Source organism: Pholis gunnellus (assembly GCF_910591455.1).
Source record: "Pholis gunnellus genome assembly, chromosome: 18".
NCBI classification, from domain to species: domain Eukaryota; kingdom Metazoa; phylum Chordata; class Actinopteri; order Perciformes; family Pholidae; genus Pholis; species Pholis gunnellus.
In genome coordinates, this window is record NC_136545.1 from 1301562 (window position 1) to 1325989 (window position 24428).

The 24428-nt window shown below is 42.5% G+C and overlaps 1 protein-coding gene across 1 annotated transcript in view; it reads left to right on the forward strand.

Annotated features, from left to right (window-relative positions):
- dcc (DCC netrin 1 receptor) overlaps positions 1-24428 on the forward strand; it is a gene marked incomplete at both ends in the record, with an annotated part of 277106 nt that overhangs the window by 237460 nt on the left and 15218 nt on the right. Inside the window, 3 exons of the mRNA XM_079178564.1 lie at positions 2582-2731; positions 8063-8365; positions 20301-20449. Of these exons, the coding sequence (XP_079034690.1) occupies positions 2582-2731; positions 8063-8365; positions 20301-20449 (602 nt within the window). The remainder of the gene's footprint in view (positions 1-2581; positions 2732-8062; positions 8366-20300; positions 20450-24428) is intronic.

Genomic DNA, 24428 nt, shown 5'->3' on the forward strand with positions numbered 1-24428 from the left:
AGACAGCACTTGATCCGGCTTGGTGTGTGAAAAACTCACATGTACAGGAAATTGAAACAGTTATACAAGATTAAATTCAAGAGTATGGATTTTAAATGCAGAAAAGAGAGAAGCGATAACTCAATCGAACCGTAACATCGGCCTGTGTAGCTATATATTGCGACGTCTTCCGGCAGTAGAAGCCACACTGTCAAAATTTCTTGCGAAATTTTCTAGTTATATCTTCAGATCTCGTCTTTCTTTATTTTTTATCCCTCATTAGATGTGTTTGCTAATGTGTCTCCCAAATTCAGAAACGTGTCCTGATCACGCTCTCTTTCTGTCTCTTTTTCTATTTCTGTCTCCTCACACACACACACACACACACACACACACACCTCCATTAGCCAGTAGCTCACTGTACCAAAGTCATCAATATTCTTACTCAATAATGGTATTGATCAGACTTGCTCATCTCTGGTCGTCCCGCTGCTGTAATTAAACCCTGCTTCTCTTTAAATGATCACAGCACAAATACTGTAAACAACACACACACACACACACACACACACACACACACACACACACACACACACACACACTTCCTAAAGCTGCTGATCACAGCCTTGCTGCTTCAAAATTGTCAATACTTCCCAATCAATACTGGTATTGATCAGGGTTTAGTAGAATCAGACCGAGTGGCTCAAGAGGAAGCAGCGGGGGAGAGGAGCACTCTGTGTTTTGTGTCAGCTGCTTACAATTCAATTGAAAGAGTTTGACATGGCATGACGGGTCACCTCACCACAAAGGGTCCAGTAGTGAGTAAAGGATGACAACCAGTCCTCCTGAGCCAACATCATCCTGTGTATCATACAACGTTCTCATGACGTCTTGCGTAAAGTTACTCCTCTTTAACATAAGGTCTTTTCAAAATAAACTTCTGTCTTCAACGGAAATAACTTAGTTAGGTTTAGTCAACAAAACCACTTGGTTAGGTTAAGGAAAAGATGGTAAAATACATAGTTAGGTTTAGTCTGGGTTGAATTAGCTAATGAAGTGCCATAACTACATTACACAAATAAATCAACATTGACTTCTCTGTCCACATGGGGAATGAACAGCAGCCTCCTGTTCCCGAGATGAAATGTGTGGGATATCTATGAATTACGGCGCATTACTTTTCGTTGGTATAACTACGAGTGCTGGATGAGGCCAGCCTACACGAGGAAATGCCATGAGTTATTATCAGTCACTTAAAACCTTCTTTGCTCAGTTTCTTTTGGAATGCTAACTGGACGATTGTAACCCTTTCTTCAGAACCCCCCCCCCCTCACTTCATAGCCCCCTACTTCCAGCGCCCTTGCTCAGACCACACCCACCTCTGAGCTCTACTTATACACAGGAAGCTTTTGGAATGGCAAAAAATCATCACATTTTTGAAGTTGAATTAAAAAAATCGGCACTTTAAAAGATCAATATTCATTCAGGTTGCAAAGAGCATTTGTAAAACTATTTTGCACGTTCCAATTGCTTGGTATTTGTGTGTTGATTGGAAAACTCATTTGTCAACGCCCAAAATTCGGCACAAATATCTTTGTTTTCAGATCAGGCAATATGCATGTGTGACCATTTTGTGACTAATTCCACTCCATAAAAACAATCCCAGCGTCTCTGTCTTGGCTGGTAAACATTCATTAACGTTGTAAAATGCAATATTGAAAGCACCTCCAGCATGACTGGATGTGTGTTTGAAAAGGCACAGCGAGAGAGAGACTCAAACATGGGCTGCACGGGAGAGATGCACACACACACACACACACACACACACACACACACACACACACACACACACACACACACACACACAAGTGTGTTTAGAAGATAAGAGGCCGCTCTGTGTGTGTGTGTGTGTGTGTGTGTGTGTGTGTGTGTGTGTGTGTGTGTGTGTGTGTGTGTGTGTGTGTGTGTGTGTGTGTGTGTGTGTTTTGTGTACCTGAGGCAGTGTAATCAGTCTCGGTGAGTTTGACTCCCTGCAGTTTCCTCTCAAGGTCACAATGTGAACTCAGTCTGGTCGGACTGCTTCTTTGACTGCATCCTCTGCTGCATTCACTGGATTACCTATTTATACTGTGAGGTGAGAGATTTGATTCTGTACTGCTTATAGCTAGGTGTCCCTCCCAGCAATTCTCTGTCATTTCAGATAATGTCGACAATCAATGAGCAGGATGGATTGATGTCAATATTTCATATTTTACAGGATTTTTTTATAGGATTTGTGTCATGCACCTTGTTTTATCAGGTATTTATTTTACTGAAATATATGCTGTGTGCTGTCACAGCCTGGTTTACTGGCTGTTTGGCCCCTCTGTTTCAGGAGCCTGGTTTACTGGCTGTTTGGCCCCTCTGTTTCAGGAGCCTGGTTTACTGGCCGTTTGGCCCCTCTGTTTCAGGAGCCTGGTTTACTGGCCGTTTGGCCCCTCTGTTTCAGGAGCCTGGTTTACTGGCTGTTTGGCCCCTCTGTTTCAGGAGCCTGGTTGACTGACTGTTTGGCCCCTCTGTTTCAGGAGCCTGGTTGACTGACTGTTTGGCCCCTCTGTTTCAGCGGTGGTCAGTGCCATCCCGGTGCCGGCTCTGGACTCCTCTCAGTACCCTGGTATCCTGCCTTCACCATCCTGCGGCTTCACTCACAACAAGTTCAGCTTGAGACCGATGCCTTTCCCGAGCCTGACCGTGGACAGAGGATACACACCAGGTACTGCAATACTACTGCCATTAAATACTTCTGCGAATACTGCTGATACTACTGTAGAGACAGAGATACCCGATGGCAATCCCCCCTACGCCGTGCACCACTATGTGGTCATGTACAGAACCTCAAACACCATGACACAGACTCAGAGGTTTGACTCTATTGTCAACACGTTTCATAGCTTGCAGGCTTAGACACCACCAGTGTTTCGGGTTTAACGAGCGACCGTGTTAACTGGTGACTCTCAGCCGAATTGCTTGTGTTGGCGGCTGCTGTTGAAAACATGAACAGAACATGTAGGTGTGCTCGTGAAAGCCTTCAATCAGTTTTAAATACAAACTCAACTGTGTTTATTATCTATGCCAACAATTTACATAACTAAACCGCCCCAGTCAATTTAAAGTCACCAGTTAACATGGCCACTCGTTAAACTGAAACACCTGTTGCTCTGAAACGGTCGTGATCCTGTTAAAGTTCTGTAGTACTGTCGATTCTGACAACCCAACTTGTAATAACCAGACATTTTGACGCTGGGAACCGTTTTTATTCAATGGTTAAGGCGCACTAACTCGTCTGGTTGGCCGGAGCAAAACGTCACTATCGTTGCATATTTTTCGATGACGTCGGCTGTAAAAGGTTGACCTTTAATAAATACGACAGGGCTTACACTGCAACATCTTCATCCTTCTAGCTCTCTCCCTCTCCGCTGCTCCCCTCCTCTCCCCTTTCCCAGTCGTATTTAAGCCCATTTCGCTGCAGAGCTAAATGCTAAACGACATGCTGGGGAGCTGTAATTCGGTAATTGGCTAATTCCTGGTTGGCTTGTATCAGTGATTTAACAGCAGCAGAGAGACGAGGGGGAGGCTTCAGAGTCATTGAATTAGCCGACACAGTGGGAGACCCGATGGCAAAGCGCACACTTTCAATGAGCTGACGGGGGGGGGGGGCAATGACAGAGAGGCAGACGTAATGAGCAAGTGATGGAGAGGCAGTTAATGAGGGCGATAACTTCAACTTTAAAGTCAGACACTGAGCTTTTTACCGATTCCATAAGGAGTAAACTACGAGTCCCAGAAACACCCATTCAGGGAGGCAGGAAGACGTTGTTGGATGCATTCTGAAATTTAAATCAATTTCTTATGATTTTGAATCAATTCACGCATGGACAAAGAAGTCTTTTTATAACACTGCTCAAGGGCGGCTGTGGCTCATCCGGTTAGGATCCCCAGCTCCTCCCGCCCACCTGTCAAAGTGTCCTTGAGCAAGACGACGTTCAGTGGTTGAACTGATATGGGATCTGATAAATGCAACAAAAGCTTGTGCACAGAGAATTTGAAGCTAACTTTCGAATGTCTGCAAAAATAAATGCGCATTTCCAACCAGTTTGGAGCAAATAAACTCAGCTACTGCATAGTTTGGTAGGAAGTTGACGCTACGCTTTGCTACACTTTTCAAGTTCCTGCAATCCTCCAGTAAACAGTGGAGGAATTAGAAGTTGCAAACCAAACACAAAACAAGTCAGCTTTACCATTTAACCTTCTACGAGAAACAAATTGGAGAGACGTCTTCAGAATTTCTTTCTCAATTGGGCAAGTTTTTATTGTTTTTACATGTCAGCTAGTATTATTCCATGCTGTCTGAAGACAAAGACAGTATAATTACATCTGGATGGCATGCAGCTGATGATAAAGCTCATTGCAACCAAAAGAGACTTGAGACTTGAGACTTGACTTGGACTCCAGCTCAAAAAGTTGACTTGTGAGCTTCTCAGCATTTTACACATGGGCTAATTGTTGCTGAGTTGTGAGAAGTTCATTTCAAATATTTTTCCCTTCTTTGGAAACTTTGTTTACACAAAATTTACAAAATTCTCGCTTGTAAGGATTATATATCTTAGGCTTTTATTGTGAAAGGTAAGAACAGAGAGGTCTGCGTTGTTTCTGTCGGTGCTGAAAGGTTTGTTGTCTTGGTTGGGACTACAGAGCCTCTGTCTGGTTGTTTCATAAATAACTCAACTTGATTGGTTGACACCTTTATTTGCAGTAAAAAAGCTAAAATCAACCTCCTTTCAAAGTAGTTTTTACTGAGAGTAACATTTGTGTGTTCATGACAGAAACAACAGTTTGGAAAAATATATTGATGTGCTTTGATCACCAGTAAATACCCCCCCCCTACAAACAAAACAAGAACCTGAACATCAAGACATGCTCTGCAGTGCCCCTAGTACTCAAAACATTCACAGAGTTCCTTTAAGGATTATTTAAAGGTGATTTATTTGTAGAAATGGTATCATATATTCATAGCTATGATTTCGTTAGTGTATATTGTCCTGAATAAGAATTGTTGTGTATTCGTTAGCTTAGAATGGTCCGTTTATGTCTACATAGAAAGTGGGTCCTCTTCGAGGAGTCTGCCATGTGGCACTGCCATGTTCTAAAGAAGCCCAGAAAGGACAAACCAAACACTGGCTCTTTTTTACGTTTCAACGTTACCTGAAGGCCACCGTAGTTCTCCGACACACTTGAAAAAGTATAGGGCTCATGGGATATTCATACTAATGCAATTTGCAACTTCACCACTAGAGGCCACTAAATCCTACACACTGCTCCTTTAACATGGCAATTATTTAGTGCACTTATGTGACCTTACTGTTGTAACTCTGTTATAAAACCCAAAAAACAGTCCTTTGTTAGGAGCTCGCCTTCTTCCGCAGACACTGCAAATAAAAAGATAATCCAATAAATCACTGCTCCTCTCTACTTGAGATTTCTAACCACACATACACACATTGTGTTTTGTGTCTAAACACACTTGTTATGCTTTCCGTTCAGACACTGTGAGTCACCAGCAGACTGATGCTCTCACACTCTCTCCTCATTCACAACCACTCTGAGGAAAAAGACATCTGAGGTGTTATTAAACAGCACGGTGTTATTGCCATCTTAAAATGCATCCAGACTGTTCCCTGATGCTCGGATCACAATAACACCGCTGTGACACAAGCGGTGGATTAGCAAAGGGGAAGTGTTGCGTGCTGAGCAGAGGGGTGATATCGGTTAGTTCCAGTGATTGTGGTTTTTCTTTGCTATTCTGTGTGGTTATTTGTTGAGTATATTGTAATATGTTAGCTTGGGAATCACAATGAATTCCCATATAGAATGTTGATATGTTTAGTGGGATGTTTCAATTGCCGGTCGACACAGCAGCTGCGGAGGGGGTTGCTAGGAGCCACGTTTTTCACAAAGTTTAGAGAAATGTGTCGATGTAAGAGTTATTATAATAATAAGAGTTATTATTTCTGAAAGTCTACTTACAACAAGATGAACAAGGTTGCTTCTGTCTCATCTGCATCACTTGTCACCAGTTTTTGGGACATTTGTTTCAATTCCGTTTTTCATAATATAGCTTGACACAACGTCTGCAATGCTGCACAGGGGAAGATGACTTTACCACCATTATTTAATCTTACTAATCTGGCTGTTAGAAGATTATATACATAACCTCCTTTTGTCGCCACTTTAGCAGCCGTTTCATTTGCTATTTTACGTGATAGATCATTCTTGATCCCACCTACAAAGCTCTGATTGGTCGATTGCTGGCGGAAGAAGTTTGTCAGTTATTGTCAACACTTGGCCTTTTTGAAGCGCGATTTAGAGATCTTTTACAATAGTTACGTAAATATGTTGCTCAATTTTGTAAAAGATAAGCGGCAAATGTCCAAAAAAAGTAATAGGTACCCATAGGTACGGTTTGTTTGTTTTTGACTTTGCATCTTTTCTGTATTTGCAGCGTGTTTTTGTTTTTGGCTGTTTCTTTTGGATTTCTGAATGCGTCTTTAAATTGGCTATCGCTTCTGAAGCCGTAGCACGTTTCTTCTAATGGAAATGTTCATGGCCGTTGTCGGCCACAGTACATCCTCATTCTTTTTTTTGCAAAATCTTGGGGAATTTTCTTGTCTTTGATTCTTAGTTACAGTGACCCTGAGAGCTCTAAAATCAAATCAGTTCATCCTTGAACTGGTGGATTTGAAGAAATTCCCTCAAGGATTTTGCACTTTTCCACTGACAGACTTCAATAACTTCATCACCTTCAAAGAGCAGCATAGAACGTGTCCCAGCCGTGTGTATCACTTTTCAGTGTCCCCTGGAAACAAGTCTCCGTTCTGTTGTGAGCTTCTCTCAGCTCTTTTTCTGAATGCTGCGCATGCCGTTAAATTGGAGAAGATGTTTCTTCGTTTGCTCGTGTCGTTTTATTAATTGTGTTTCAGCTCTCAGGGCCACCGTTCTTAATTACATTTGGTTCACACTTTCCTGATGAGTTGAGATAACAAACAAAAAAAAGAGCATTCTTCTGTGAAATAAAACAAACAAAACTCTCTGGTCTCCTCTTCAGTCTCTCTTCCATTCTCTTTCCTCTACCATGGGCAGTGTTTCTCTCTCGCAGCTTTTCCTCTCGTTTCTTCCTCTTATCTCGGCCGCTTGATGAACGCACACAGCGAGTCCACATGTAATTAACGTCCGTCTTCTCTCTCCCGTGGTTGCTCTGATCCCACTCGCTGTGGCTGCACTATAGGAGTTTCATCTCCCACGTGTCACCTCCGAGGGCGTGTTCCTGCACACAGTCAGGATTTACTCCCCCCCCCCCCCCTCTCCTTCAGCGGGATTCTTCTTGTTCCTCCTCTTTCCGTCACACGTGTATCTCCGACAAGATAGAAATATGGGATTTCTCTCAGTGGGAAAACATTCAGCCAAATGCGGAAACGCTAGCGAGAAACTCTACACTCAACAAGAACAAAAGTGCAAACCTGGCAGAGCTCGGGGTTTCTTTGCTCTTCAGGAAGAGATCGATGGCTTGAATGAAGTTACTAAGATCTGTGAGCCTTTCAGTATGTAAATGACAGACTGTAGCATGTATGTATCTATCGCCTATATCTATTGGGGATTAAACACATAGGTCTTGAAACATGGAGCAGAAGGTCCATGCAGATTACATTTACATTCCTGTCAGAAACATGGCCTTCCTGCAGCAACAGGGATTTTCACAATAGTGCCATATTACTGCCTACATCAAAGCAGAAGCTGTCTATGAAAAATCACTGAAGTGCTTCAGGACGTTGAGGCAAAATATTCACATGTTTGAAATTCTGGTGTTTGTTTGTTTTGATAAATATTCAGTGTTTTTCTCTTTTCTCCAAATGCCTGTTCACTCTTTACAGTTATTGGATGTTTTGTCTTTTGTCTCTCCCTTGTCTCCTTGACATCTCAACTCTCTTTTTATCCTCGATCCCTTTCACTCCCTTGCCCCCTGCCCTTCATCCCTTCATCTCCTCTTCAGCAATGCCTTCGGACTCCTCCATCAATCCTCTCCTCCAGCAGCAGCCCCAAACCCAGCAGGCCCCTCCGCTCCTCCCCGGCTCCTCAGCACCGCCCGGGGACCACATCCCTGGACCCATCCCGGGGGCCCCTACTGCTGTTGCCACGGTTGCTGCTGAGGAGGCCCAGGCCGGCGGCGGTCGCACCATTCCAACGGCCTGCGTTCGACCTACCCACCCGCTCCGGAGCTTCACCAACCCGCTGCTGCCACCGCCGATGAGCACCATCGACCCCAAGGTGTACACCTCCATGATGCCGCAGTCCAGTGAGTACAGACGATTATTTCACAAAGCAAAGGTTACAACATCCCCAGATGTTGCTGTTTGTTGTTATGTTATAATGTCAACCCGGAGTTTTGAAATGTTTCCTTCCTTTGAACCAATGTTTAAGTCATGAGACACCAATGCTTGTGTTCGGTCCATTTTAGTTATTAGTGCAATACGCTGAGGAATTTATGTATCTTTACTAGAAATATACTTTCACTGAAACCTCCCTCCCAATGTAACACATGTCCCCCGTCCTGGATTGGAGTTTTTTTGTTACCATGCATCCATGAAATACTAACAGCCTGGTCTCAATCTTTTGAGGAAAAATAAGTGTGTTATATCACACATGATGCCAAAACCAATATATATTTTTTCAAACTCAGGGTCTGGTAGCTGCTCCTGAAGCTCCAGTTTGGTGGTTGTTTAGTCAGATTCCAGTTCCTCTTTGTTTAAGCTGGATTCTCTCTGCTGAGCCGCTTTAATATTTTATTCAGAGAAACTAAATGTTTTAGCCTAAGGGTGCTACACAGAGTGTGTGTGTGTGTGTTTGTGTTTGTGTTTAACCAGAAAGATGCACTGCAACTGGCCTTGACATTAGCCAGAGGGTTGGATCTGAGCTCGACTCACCTCCCACCGTGCTCTCCCTCTCTCCATGTTACCTGTCTGTCTGTCTCTGTCTCTTCATATGTTCACGTTCACCTCTCTCTCTCTCTCTCTCTCGCTCTCTCTCTCTCTCTCTCTCTCTCTCTCTCTCAAGGCAACACATTCTCACTTCCAACTCAAATACCACAGCTTGGTCAGTGGCCCTACACTTCAAAATGATGACGCTCTACGTGTCTAGTGTTCTAGTGTTTATACTAAACTACTTCACCTGACTTCATCCTTTACTCCCACCATGACTACGGACATGTAGAGAGTCATAGTTTGACGCGTAGGGTCACTGACAAGCTAACGGGTTTGATGACTTGGCAGTGAGAGGGGGCTGTTCAAGGAGTCATTATATTCAACAAAACATCCCTCTCCCTCATGAAAATAAGACTCTCTTCAGTTGTGTTTTGTGTATTTTATAGCCAACGCAGAAACGGCTCACCGGGCCAGTACTTGGCAATAAAGGCTGATACCTAAATTCCAAAGAAGAAGATTCTGAGCTTGCTTAGTGAGCTTATTTCCCTTTGGCGGTGTTAACAAATAGTCAACAATAGTAAAGCAATAGCTAAATATTTGTACATGCTTAATTTAGCTTAGCGTCACTTTCAAGCAGCAACCCTCCTGAAGAGTGAAGCCAATGCGAAAGTGTCTTAAATCTGCATTCTTTTAAATTGCCATCAGGGGGCGACTCCTTGGTTACAAAAAGAAGTCAGATTGTATAGAAGTCTATGAGAAAATGACTCACTTGATTTATTACCTCAATAAACGTGTTCAACATCAGTTTGTGATCTAAACATGATGTTCATTTAGTAATATACTGTCCCATTAAGATTAAAATAGACCATAAAGCGGAATATGCTGTATTGCGGAGCTACCTTGTGATTGACAGGTCGCTACCGCTACCAGAGCCATATATTGCGTATCTACGTCACTCCTTTGCAGTCCAAATATGGTCACTACTGTTCACTGATTGCAAAAAGTCAACATGGCGACTATGGAAATAGTATCAACCAAGCTCAATATGGTCAGAGTACAGTTAAACCAGTTGACAAATATCAGTACGATTGCTTTATGGTACAGATATCCATGGTGACCAGAAGATGAACATCGTATCTGCATTGTTGATCCCCTGACTTTTTTCTTTATAGAGAAAAAAGTCAGGGGATCAGAATCATATAAAAAATGTCCAACTTCTCGATACATTAGTTAATGATTGAATGAGTAAGCTTTGATTGCGGTAAAGTAATTGGCCGTTCTGTGTAAGTGATATTGAGAACGAGGATGTCGTCTTCCCACACAGTTAGCTAGCTACCGAGCTACGGTCAACAGAAATAGCGCCAGAAAAACTGCTGCATAAATGGCGACAAAAAGTTAGACGCAAGTCATTTGAAAGTAGGTAGGCCTAACCAGATTTTCAAGCTTCGTAATTTGGTTAATATGATGGTATAGATGACAGCTGTCCAGCACGTTTCCACAGCACTTCCACCCTGCACCTTTGTAAAGATGTGACCCTAACATCCGAATAGGGGCGCGTTCTATTGAAGCGCGGCTGGCGAACGCCTTTTTTTCCTGATTCTCAAGAAAATAAAAAATATATATAAAGAGCTGACAAAAATAAACAAGAGCTAAAAATGCTGCTCTCAAATGCCGGCTGACAAACTGAACATCGCTCAAATTAGTTCTATACTTACTGCGTTCTTTTGTTGTCACTTTACTTCCATAAATCCCTACAGTGTGTTAGTGAGATGTTGTTCAACCGTGAGCTCTACTGGAGGAATAAAAACAATGGCAGAAGATATTCCCTCTTTTATTTTCATTTTTTGTCTCTTTCCCCCCTTTTACGTTCCCATCTTACTGTCGGTTTTTCTGGTTCTTTTAATCTCTCATTCCTCTGCCTCCATGGCTCATCCTGTCATTCTCTCTTTGATCGCCTGCAGCAGTGTAAAGAGAAAACAAAATACCCGCCTACGGTACATATGATCCCTGGACAGTATGTGCGTGTGTGTGTGTGTGGAGGTGTTTGTTGCGTGTGTTCCTGCTTTCTGTAGGTGTGTATCACCTCTGTGTGTGTGTGTGGGTGTATACTTCCATAATGGTTCTGTTTACACGCCCAGGTGGCCTCAGATTAACATTGATTTTCAGCTCCTGGAAAGCTTTCGCTCAGAAATAGCGAGCCCAAGGCGACGCTCGGCTCGACTCCCAGAGACCTCCCTCCCCCTCCCGCTCGCCCTGTGACCCCCCATCCCATCCCCAACACAGAGCACTCAGAGCCGGGGTAGTGCTACCTCCACCGATTCCCACCTCCTCCTCTCCATCAATGAGGGGAAAAAAACTCGAGAGCAATGGTGTTTAATGTTCATGGTTTGCCTTGTTTGTGTGTGTTTATCCGGGCCTGAATGAAAAGAATGAGATGTTTTCACGGCTTAATTGGATTGTTGTGGCGAGAGGAGAGAGCGAGAGAGATACACTTGAACAGACTAAAGCAGAGGTCTTCAACAGGGGGTCCGCGACCCCTAGGGGGTCCGCGGAGGTACTGCAGGGGGTCCGCGAAATTTTTGGTTGATTAGACAATTATTTTAATAGTTCTGTATTGTATGCAAGATAACAGGTGTGTTTATGCATGACAGTGGCACTAATAGGTCATCACTCACTTTCGTTTCCACATTGATGCTTAAAATAAAAACGTCTATTTGAACAGGTTGTATGCGTGATTATCATGCAATTGACAGACAATGTTGATATGGTCATTGGTATCAGCTGAAGGTATGTTTCTAAATGTCAGTGGCACGGCCCCCCTACTCACTGTACCTGCACATGTTTAAAATAACAACATGAATATATCAACCTGTGTATTATTTGAATAGCTTAGTATTGAATGGATAACAACAGTTTATACATGGCACTGAGCCCAATTTAATATAACACAATTTTACACAATATATATAGTCGGGGGTCCCTGCTCCATCTCTCTATCAGTTTAGGGGTCCTTGGCCTGAATAACGTTGAAGACCTCTGAACTAAAGGTTGATTCTCCAGTATATAAGATGGATTGAAGGCTGCTCTGAAAAAAGATTTGCCTGACACCAGTTCTAATGTACCTGATGTTGGAGCAGGTGTTGAAAGCGTCCAAAGAAAAAAGGTGGACTGACATTTTTTCATTTTCCAACACAACCCCCTATCTCACTGGATCCTGCCATTGACAACCAGGCAGAGGATCAGGGGGCGACTTCTCCTAATGCAAAAGGAAGTCTGATTGTATAGAAGTCTATGAGAAAATGACTCTACTGTAAACATGTGTTTATGGTCTCAATCTCTAGTTTCAAGTCTTCTTCAATACAGCATGATGTTCATTTAGTAAATTATGATCCATGTAGAGTCAAATAGACCATAAAGCAGGGGATGTTTTAGGGCGGGGCTTACTGTGATTGACAGGCTGCTGCCGCTACCAGAGATGTATACAGTGTCTCTACGTCACTCCTCCGCATTTCAAATATGGTCACTTCCGTTTATCGGTTGCATAAAACAACAACATGGTGAAGACCTTACTCTAAGATGGCGAAATCGCCGAACTCAAGGCTTCAAAACATCAGTCCACAAACCAATGGGTGAAGTCGCTATGACTACATCCACTTTTTATATACAGTCTATGGTGACGACTCCAGTGACAATTCTTTCTGACCAATCGGTGGTCTACATGAGCCTTCCACTTAGCACTCATTGTATTCGTATTAGGTTGTTGCACTTATTTTATTTGTATTAGCTTGTTGCACTTATTGTATGTTTGTTTCTGCACTGTAGGTTTGCTCTGGTTTATGCTCTTAGATACTTGTTTAGCAAAGGAGATGTACTTATGACTTCTGGTGACTAGTAGTTCTCTTGAATACCGATGTTGAATGCACTTCTTGTAAGTCGCTTTGGATAAAAGCGTCTGCTAAATGACTGTAATGTAATGTAATGTAATACATTGTTCTGAGTCCACCCTTTGGTATTGGCTCAGCCAGCTTGGAACTTCCACAGAGGTGGTACCATTAAAAGAACCACCAGGTACAAATCCACAACTTTTGTCAAAAAAGAACAGTTCCAAGCGGGTCGAGCCATGCTGTACCATGCAGAGTAAATGAGGCATAATAAAGACGCTGTTGGGTTGCATCATGGGAAATGTAGGATCCAGTATTTTTGGAGGTTGAACCATGATAGAGACTGAAAGCCAGGAAGTCTTTTTCTTCAATTTCAACTATTCTTTTATTTATTTCCGTTTTGTGTAAGTCCCCTAAAATATGGAATCGCTTAATGCTTTTGCAGAGTTGAGACAAGTTGCAACATACGTTCGTTTGATGAAAACCCAGAGCAAACATGGTGTGAAAACATTTTTGTCATGGCGTGAAAACCTGAACCCCTGTCCTTGGAGTCAAAGCGTCTAGCTTTGTATTCTCTTTGTGTTTCTGTTTTGAGCTTGAGCAGATGCTAGGTGTTTTCTCCTTCCACCCCCTGCTCCCTCCTTTTATATCAATATTTAAACTGAGACTTTCTCTTTTTAAATGGAGCCTCCAAAGCCCATCTGCAGAGTAAAGTATGATGGTGGGCAGTTACTCACCTAAATTGGCCTCAATGTGCGGCTTAATGCTGGAAGCTGTAATGGGATTGTCTGGCTCAATGTCTGATACCCAGAAAAAGACATTTCAAGCCACAGCTGGAGGTAAACGCAGAGCCAGCTGTGATGGATGTTTCTAAGTGTACACATTCATCTGTCCTCAGAGGGCACATGTTATTACCAATAAAAAGCTTTAAGATAGTTAAATATGGTTATGTTCAACATTTAGAGAAAGACAGAGTTTTTTTTTTTTATCGTCATTCTCAAATCGTACACTTTATTTTATTTTCTGCAATGTTCATTACAACCACACTATACAGCAGCCTCACCAGTTTGTCCTTAGGAGTAGCACTACAGGGAAGGTCAACAAAATCATTAGGATTCATTCCCACACTGAGAATATATAAAAAAAAACATATTACCTCAGTCTAAAATAAATAAACGAATACGAACATGACTTGAAAATATAAAAAGTCATTATCAGAGATCAGTCATGTAATGACTAAAGCATTGTGCTGGGGATGTTGAGCTGAAAAAGCAGGTAAAAGCTCTGCTTTCATATCATGCGACCTGTTAATACCCACCTCATGTCAAGAAGGTGAGATGGGAGATAAGGGAGAAAAACGATTTTTCAAAAGACTTTGAACCTTCAGGCGTGGCGTAAAGATGGAGCTGTGGTGGGGGGGGGGTATTTGTCCACAATCTGCAGGCATCTGAAAGAATCTTTAAAATGTTTAAAAGATGGTGAAGTGGTCAGAATGTGCACTGAAACTGTAATACAGCTACGGTTTGCAGATTTGTTTCAGTGTAGCTCATGTCCCATTTCTAACAGGAGAAGAAAAAAAGAGGATAAAAGAAAACTGACAAATATTTAAAAAATCGTGAGGTAGGAAGTGAAATATGTGATGTTAGGATTATGAGATACCTAATCAGATATTTGGGGAAATCCAAATTATCAGTCAATCAATCTATCTCAAAGGTTAAGAGCTATATATCAGAATTATGCGATATCACTGCAAAAATTGTGAGCCAGACAAAATGTCTCCTTTTAAAATCCAATATATGTATAAAAACATTTGATTTACTAAATTAAGATTTTGTGTTTCTCTAGATTAATCAGAATTAGGAGAGATTATGAGATTTGTAAATGAATATATTCACATACAATTCCTGGAAATAGAATTTACACTATGACTTAACTTCTCGTCATTTTAAAATTAATTTATTTTTAATTTAAGGGGGCAGCATTTTGAATTTATTTATTATATTGACTTATTGAAATTAGATTTGTATCTAAATTTGAAAGAAGAGTGAGTGTATTATAACTTTTGACTCATTTTTTCCCTGGCGCTGATGTGCCTCCATACCTTTAGAATGAATGCGGATGTAGCATTGATTGGTTCGGAAATACTTTCCATCTGTGACAATTTGTATTCCTCACAGATTTTGAACAAATTATGAGATGAAGACACAATTTTGGAAAATACTTAGAGCTACTTTCCTAAAGTTTACCCGTCTTCCTGACCGTTGAGGGAGCCAAGTGCACAGACGGGTAGACATCAAACAGACATGAGGAGAAAATACAAAAGAAGATAAAAACAGGCAGACAATGAAACACCAAACTCCTGTGTGGAGCGGAGGAGATGTCTGCTCTCTCTCCCTCCAGAGACACGATGTCTCCTCAAAGACGCTTCTCATCCTAAACTGTATTTACTTCAAACCGATCAATACCCCCCCCACCCCCCTTCCATCCTCACCTCCTATCGCTGCAAATCTTTCCATCTTTGCCTTCGACCCAGGAACAGAGACAGACACCACTGATGTGACCCCCGGCAGGCATTTCACACCTCCACACCTGCTTGTCTGGTAAATATATCCACCTCTCTGAGCAGATGAGCCGCGCCCCCCCCCCTCCCCCGAGGGCGCGTCAGGCACCGTGAAACTCTTTTATGGCTTTCTCCACTGTGGATGTGTAACCTTTGCTTCGTCTCTGTACTGCCGCAGCTCCTTGTGGGTTTTTTTTCCACAAAATGTCTTTTTTTCTGGAGCTCAGCTCGGTCTGCATTCAGTCTGACAGCAGCGTGCTGAGAAGTCATAAAAACACATTCGGTTCTACTTCATTTTTAAAATAAAGCTGGCAGGGATCTCTACACCGCATTTACAGACATTCCGAATCACACAAGGTCAGTACGACTGTGAGTAAAACAGACCCACTGGGACTGAACGATACAGAGACGGTCTTGAGCGACTCTGGCACCCCTGTACGGTCATGAAGCTCCACACAACAGTAAAGTTTGGATGGATGAAAAACGAAGCTACAAGCATAGACTGTAAGGAATGGACGTTATCGTCGTGACCTCACACATTGGTTTGTGGCCTATGGTTCTGATGCCTTGAGTTCCGCATTTTGGTGATCGCCATCTTGAATTTTTGCAACCACAGTGTAGTGATCATATTTGGACTGCAGAGGAGTGACGTAGGGACGCCGTATACTGCTCTGGTTACAACCTGTCAATCACAATGTAGCCCCGCCCTAAAGCATACCCTGCTTTATGGTCTGTTTGACTCTAAATGGACCATCATCTACTAAATGAACATCATGCTGTATTGAAGAAGACTTGAAACTAGAGATTGAGACCATAAACTCATGTTTACAATGTTTACTGAGGTAATAAATCAAGAGAGAAGTAGAGTCATTTTCTCATAGACTTCTATACAATCAGACTTCTTTTTGCCACCAGATGAGTCGCCCTCTGATGGCCATCAGAGAGAATGCAAGTTTAAAGCACTTCCACAATGGCTTCAATTTTCAGAACCGGAGGTTGCCGTCTCGACAAAAAATATAAATGGCGATTCCTCCTACTCGTGTTGCAAAATATCCAAAGATATGAAGGTGGTCTGGTTGACTTTCTGATCAGATCAATACGAGGTGTAAATGACATCTGTAGTTTGATCGAACACATAAAATGTAATCCTCCCATCGAGCTGAAAGGTCACCTAACCCCCCCCCCCCCCCCCCCCCCCCCGACACACACTCTTAAAAGTAAGTTGATGAGTAGCTAGCCAAGTTATCAAAGGTTCTCTTCTGCCACTGCTTACCTTCTTATAGTGTAAGTAACGTCAGCCAAGTCAGCTAGGCTAAAAGTAGACTCCCTCCCTCACTTAACACAGTTTCAAGTTTCTGCAAGTTGATTTGAATGAATGGAAACCAAGGAAACAAGACCAGTGAAGTACAAAGGGTGTGTAGTTAATGGACTTCAATGTTTCTTATTACCAGCAAAAACTCAGTGTACAGGTAAATCACAGCAGATGAGGACTTTATCTTCATAGGGGAAGAATTGCTGGAATAGAAATACTTAGCGCTGTTCTCAGCTGGAATCCTAAGGTAGATTTTTTTTACTTAAATTTTGTCATGCTGTTTGCATAAAAGCAGGATATGATTCAACAGTTTGAAATACATCTTTACTCTCAGCAGGAGGTTGTGCAAGCAGACGGTTTCTGCACAGTGTTTGTGGGTAAAATCAGTGACATCTAACTTAACTCCATCCTTGTTCTTAAGTGAAGACGCTCCTCGAAGGACAGATTTTAGTTTAGACACACAACCGTATGCAATTTAAATTTGTAACCACGTGGAAGTCGGTTGGTCCTTTTCAACTGCAGGAACTTTGACCAGGATCTCAGAAACTGTTTTAGTGACCTCAAACTTTCCAACATAATGCTTGCAAAACGTTGTTTTGTTTTGTCCTAACTAATCAGCAGTGAGCGGACGTATCTGTCTCGCCAGCATCATTTTCACTCAACCCAGATGTGGTAGTGGTTGCCAGAAGCAATTAACTTATATTTAATTAAAAACAAGAGTTTTCTTGTCTGTAAGTTGACTTACCCGTACAGCTGCGTTTGTCTCATTGATGACATCAAAATTCTTAATCCCAACCAAGCCCTGATTGCTCAATTGTTTCTCCAACCAGCCAACCAGCCATCAATGAGCACAACATCAGACCGGTGGCTGCGTTAGACTTTCTCCCTGTCAGACATTTTGACTGGAGCGGATCGGACTGAACCACGAGGGCCGTTCCGAATGTCTTTCTTCTACATTCAAAGCTTCTACTGAGGTTTTTGAGAATGAACCTTTGAATATCTGTCAATACATTAGTCAGCCTCCCATTGTGTGTGTTGCACAACTTCCTTAGACTATCTGGTTTTTAAAATGTAATTTGGGACAGTTTTGCAGTTATTGTTCAAAGATTGGATCATTATGACTATGTAGAAGCTAGTGTAAACAGGACAGAATCTTCCAAGACACTCACAAACATACGAGACAAAGGTTGGGTTCTTTTCGTGTAGAAGTCCCTTCCACTCCTATGTATCTTGTTTTACTGGATGGGTGGATAAAGTGTCTTATTTTGACACCTGAGACCACCATTTGTTTCCTGTTTTCTACCTCCAGCACAACATCGGATTCTTTTCCTCATGAGTTTATGAAAACAGGAGCTCAGGCTGGGCCAGTCAATGAAGTCCGAACTACTGCTCCAACACTTAGTCTATTCTATTATGTTTCTGCTATTGGAGCAGCAAGAAATCAGAGAAGCGGACAGAGTTCGATGCAACAGAGTTTATTCTTTGAGCAAGAAGCAAACCCGAGCAGACCCCAGAGTCCAACTGATTGCCCTGCTCTGAACACTGTTTTGTATAGTTCCTCCGTCTGGAGCCAATGATCCAGCTTTATTTTTAAACTCCTACTTTGTTGCCCTGGAAATAATGGTATAATATTTGTATGGTCTCACTCAAGTTTGACTTTCCTAATAGGGTCATTGAAAGTCCCAGACTCTTCCCATTCAGTTCAGGCAGGTTTTTCCTGAGTGTATTCTTTGAAAACTTTAAATGTTTCCAAGTTATACATTGAATCAGTTTATATGTTAAATTGTACTACATCAACACTATTTCTGATATACTGACTTCATAGAGGTGTGCTTAAAACATTGAATGTATTACTGTGACAAATAAAACTCTGACATGACCACCATCTGTCTTTAACCTTTAACAAAGTAGTTTATGTTCCTCAACTTTACCAAACCTTAACCATAGAGGTGATAGATCAGAAATCACTTTTGGGGTTCAGGATTTGTTGTGTAAGATGTATATTCTGTGCGCAGTTTGTTTCAAAGTCGTCTTTTCTTTGACGTGAAGACTTTCGACGTTAAAGGCCGTTTGAATCCGACTGTTTTTTCGTGTTCTCTGATCCGGCGCTATCGAGGCTGTTCCAGGTGTTTATTTTTGCAGGGAGGGAGAATGGATGTTTATTGATCAGGAAGTGAAGGAGTGCAGTGCAGGAAAAGAGGGAAGTGGATTGTGGGTAGCAGAAGCCTGAGGATGTCTTCAGACATCAGGAGGGTGTTCAGGGAATCGGAGAGGAGGGGAAAAAAACTAGACATCCCTCTTCTGTCTGCTATTTTTCCTGTTCTATGTTGTTTCTCTTTCCCTTTCTGTCTCACTTTGTAAAGAAGCACCCTTAAATTTGACTTCCGAATGCTGTGGAGACAAGGCAGTTGAATGTATTTATTGATCTATTCTCTAGTTAATTTGTTAGTTTGTTCCCTTCTTGGTTTACTTATCTGGTATTTGTTATTTAGTGAAAGGAGATGGATCAAAGAAGGACAGTTTTATTGTCAGCATCAGTATGCATCGATTACTTTAAAGCAGATGTGTATCTCAGTGGTCGGTGTCAAACTGTGGAATTCTCTCCAATTTGATTAGCCGGGTTGTATAAATATTTTTGAGTTCTAAATGTATAAATGAAGCATAATTGAAGACTGTATGGAGTGGCAGGTAGATGTTGTAATGTGTGTGGCTGGATTCTTTTGTTGTTGATTAACTGTAATTGACATACCATCTCATTCTATTGTATATTCATGTAATGTGTAAATATACTTGTGTTCTCACTGTATATTTTGAAACATGCAATTACTAGATGACGAAATAGACCAATGGATGCTAAATGAACAATGTGAATTGGAAAACGATGGTTGGATATCTGGCCCAGGCCTCAGGTCTATTCACCGGTCAATGGTCCACTTAGTTGCATGTGAACTTATCATTTAGATTTAATCAATGTGTGTTATCAGATCAAACTGTTCTCGTCCAACTCGTTCTCACTCCCGACTCGTCAAATACCGCAGCTTGGTCAGCGCCTATCGGCATCTAATACCGAGGCACAGAGGCACAGAGACACAGAGGCAGCCTTTAGCTTGAGTATGACACGCACCAGATATGCACTTCTTCAAATGGCCTCTTGGTGCTGACTCCAAAAGAAAGCTAATCTCCATCGACCAACAATGCCCAACTTTGAAGCAGAAATAAACAAAGCCTGGTACCTGGTCTCTGTAGCTAATAACCCCCTTTTATGACAACTGTACAGGGGTGTTACACTCACAGTTCTGTCTCGGCTACCTGAAGTTATTCTGAGCTGACTTGTTTTTCAACTCTCGACTCAATTACACTTACTGTAGGTTTGATTTATTTTTGCTCAGAATTTCTGTTGTAAAAACGAATCTTCCTTTAAATTACAACCGTTTACGAGAACACCAAATGTCAAAAAACAAAGCAAGGTATCAAATGATGAGCACCAGATTCATTTCTGGTCTAAACTGTCTGTATAATGTTACTAACAATAACTCTTTCTTTCTTTTCTTACCCAGCTGCGAGCCTCCCAAAGCCCCAGGTGAAGACGGCCTCTCTGGGCCAGGCCGGTAAGGCTCGGTCCCCTCTGCTGCCCGTCTCAGTCCCCACGGCGCCGGACTTACCGGATGAGGGAGGAACTAAACCTGCAGAGGATTCAGCCGCCAACGTAAGTCTGCATGGAGGGGATGTTGCAGGAAATGTACTGTTGATTTAGTTTTTATTCACCACCGGTCCATCGCTGGGCCCGAGAGTGTCCATGTCAAACATGGTCACTGTTAGATTCTGTCTTAGTTTGTAGAGGTTAAAGGCTTTTTATGTGAAACACCTGTGCTGTGTTGAGTTCAATGACGGTAGCTTAATAGCAATACAAAAAAATACAGCAAGGTAGAAATTGGAAATAATTAGTAAATGAAAGCATTTGTGTAAAAACAGTGAAAAGTAAAAAAGTGAGAGCAGCAAAGGGGTAGTGTGACATGACTCTGTTGTGGTGATGGAAATAGGGCTAAAGAAATGTATCAACACATCAGGAAAGCATTGGAGGTGTTTGCTTTAATTACATTCAAACTGATAAAAAAGGCTTCTTTTAAAATACGATCAGATTTCTTTAAAAAGGCGGAAATTCAAATGGAGACTTGGTTATGCAATATTTGAGAATGAGCAGAGTCAAAAGTAACACTTCCTTCCTACAGTAAATGTAAAGGAGCAAAAGTAGAAAGCCTCTAAAAACTTTGGCTCCAACTGAAGCAAAGTAGCAGACCGTCCAACCTTTTGGTTCCCCACCTGCGGTGGACCCCCCAAAAAGGGTCGCTAGATAAATCCTAGGGTTCCCAATGTGATTAAAATGGATAGAAGGGAATACAAAACACATCTGTCACAAAATGACGTTTATTTTTGGTTGTATTTTGTCTTTCACTGGGAATAGTGGATGCTCATTCCCTCCCAGAAATCTAATCAAAATCATGATAAAGATATGCTGAGAATGGGACAACATTCAGTTGAATAACTGTGTCACTGTTACCTAACAAACAATTACCCCCTTTACACCTGGCATCAAAATGCGTCTTGTATCTAGATTGGCTCTAGATATGATGTAACCTGATTACATTTACCCCTGATATGTCTCCAGTGTCCACATTGAAATCCGATCGCTTTGTCCGGCTCAAGCCCACTAGTGATGAGTGGGTCTGGGTTTCTATGACCCCCACACACGTTATTCAAACACCTGAACCCAACCTGCCAACTATATACTATGTTAGAGTTGCACAATTGTGTGGATGGAGACAAGGACTGAGGGCCATGGTGCTTGCAGAAAGAGATAGACAGAAGGCGAAACGTTAAAGGTGAACTATTGCAGTAAATGTTTCTGTGACTTATTAATAACTTCCTCGGAATTCTGCTTCTGTTTATTTCTGACCTTCCCGCCTGAACCTGAGCTATTTTCTAGTTAGCTCACGTAACGCTGTGTCGACCCGTGACACCACTACCGCTCACATCGTTTCTGAATGTGGTTTAGAAACGTGATTGTATTTAAACTTGTGTTCAGTGTGGTCACTAGGGATGGGGATCGTTGTGATTGTATCAATAATAGTACTCTTATCGATACTGCTTATCGGTTTGGTTCCTAATCGATTCTCTTATCGGTTCTTTTTCCTTTGGTGAAAAAAATAGACAATTAATTAACAAAACAATCGATATTGGTTTATTATTCTTGTATGTATACAAACAGTCTTTCTTAAGCAGCAATGCACAAAGTTACTAACGTTACCTGCCCCACAAACAGACTGATGTTCTGCTTGTTGGTCACATGTCGTGATAAACTGCTGCTGTTTCCTCTCTTACTTGTGAGGGTTGTATTGTGTTTGAGACAACCAGAGTTGTCAGCATCTACTGGACTCAAATGTTTTCTTCTCTCTTGTCTCACGCTGTACTGAGCCAGAGACAAAGAGACAGAGAGAACTTCTAAAGTACCGATAGAAGCAGTAACTTCGGGGGGCATCCCTAGTGTTCACAATGCATCTCTGTCAGCCTTCCATGTGATCAAGCACTGTTCGACTGCGATCCAATCACCTAAAACACATTTTAATACAAGGTGTAAAGAGGGCGTAAGTCGTCAAGACACTAAACGACATCAAACATTTCTTTGGTATTTCTGTACCGATATCTTCAGTATGTCGACCCGCCCAGTTTATCAGCATCTAAGGACACGACTGGAATAGAAAAGAATAGAAAGATAAAAAGGAGAGGAAAGCACATGGAGGATTGAACAGACTGAGGAAGAGAAAGAGGGAGAGGAAGGAAGTTACACACACACACCTGCTCAGCTTTGTCACTACACCTGTTTCCTTCCCTTCAGTGTGCTAGTGGCCTTTCAGCTGTAGAATAAAACAGAGTTCATTAGTGACTGAGACTGAGGAGAGGAAGAGGAAGGGGAATGAAATGGAGGAGGCGGGGAAGGGGGGGATAAGAGATGGAGGAAGAGAGGAGAAGAGCCATAAAGGACAATGAAGGAGAAGAAGGAGAGAGAAAGGAATCAGGGGGTGAGAGGATGGGTGTAGAAGAAAGGAGGAAGATAAGAAGGAAGGGAGGTAGAAGAGGAGGAAGAGGGAGGAGGATAAGGCAGAGGAAAAACATGCAGAAGGGAGAGGAAGAAGAGAAATGGAAATGAGGGACAAGAAGGAGGGTTATTGGAGGAGAGACAAATACGAGGCAGGAGGAAGGGAAACATAGGAGGGGAAGGGTGTGAGGAAAAAAGAAATAAAAGGAAAGGGTGAGGAAGGGGAGGAGAGAAAGGAGGGGGAGCCAGAGGATGACAAGCAGCAAGATAAATGACAGAACATGATGTGGAGGGACGCCGGACGTTGGGACTTGTTAAATATTCATATGGGACTCAATGACAATAGGACGGGACGAGGCGTCGCCATGGAAACGGGAAGAGAGGAGAGGACAGAGGAAATGAAAAGAAGAGAGAGATGGGAGGGACTGGGGGAAGGAGAAGACACAGAATGTGGAAGAGCAGAAAGGAGGGAGGAGAAAACAGGAGGAGGAGGAGAGAAAGAAGAAACAAGGAGAGGAAAGGAGGCAAAACAAGGAGAGGAGGTGTACAAGGGAGAAAAAAAGGTAGAGGAGCAGAAGGTGTTGCCGTAGCAACTGGAAGAGAGGGATATTTTAGGAGGAAGAAGGATGGAGGGAAAGAGCAGGAAATAAATGAGAAGAGAAGAGGAGGAGGTGAAAGGGAGGAGAACAGGATGAGCGGGACACTTCGGCGAAGAAGGGGGTAACGAATGGAGGGTGGGGGGGTGAGAGGAAAGAAAGGAGAGGACGGGAGAGAGATGAGAGTCGGTGAGAGGAGCAACGGAACTGATTAGGAGGAGAGGAGCAAATGAGATGGAGAGGGGGGGTTAAAGGTCAACAGGTCTTTCTCTTCATCTGCTGTTCTATCTCTGTAATTGATCTAGTCTTTTCCCATCAGCCCTCTGGCATATCACACACACACACACACACACACACACGTAAACGCAGCTACTTAATAATTGTGTCACACAGTGTGAGTGATGTAAGTACGACAGAACGGTGCTTTTATGATGTTACATCAGTGACACATACTCAAGGAGCACATTAGGAGAGGTAGCTTTTTCTTTTCAAATCTTCTGTTTCTGGGACAGAAGATGAAGATATAACAGGCTGCCTCTGAATCCAAAACCACAAAACATGTCAGTGTCTTATTTTAACACTGGAAAACATCCGAGCCAAACTCCAGGTAGAAAACACCACTTTACGCTCTGTCCTTTTATTCATACCTTTAAATAACAAAATGTTGTTTCTAGAGCAGCAGCATTGTTTAAACCAGCAAAGTAACAATATCTCCCGGGACACAACCCCAAACCAACCCCAAAGTCAGCATCCATCCATCCATCCATTTTCCTCCGCTTATCCGGGGTTGGGTCGCGGTGGCAGCAGGCCAAGCAGGCTGACCCAGACTTCCCTCTCGCCCGCAACATTTTCCAGCTCATACTGGGGGATCCCGAGGCGTTCCCAGGCCAGCTGGGAGATATAATCCCTCCAGCGTGTTCTGGGTCTTCCCCGGGGTCTCCTCCCAGTTGGACGTGCCCGGAAAACCTCCAGTGGGAGGCGTCCAGGAGGCATCC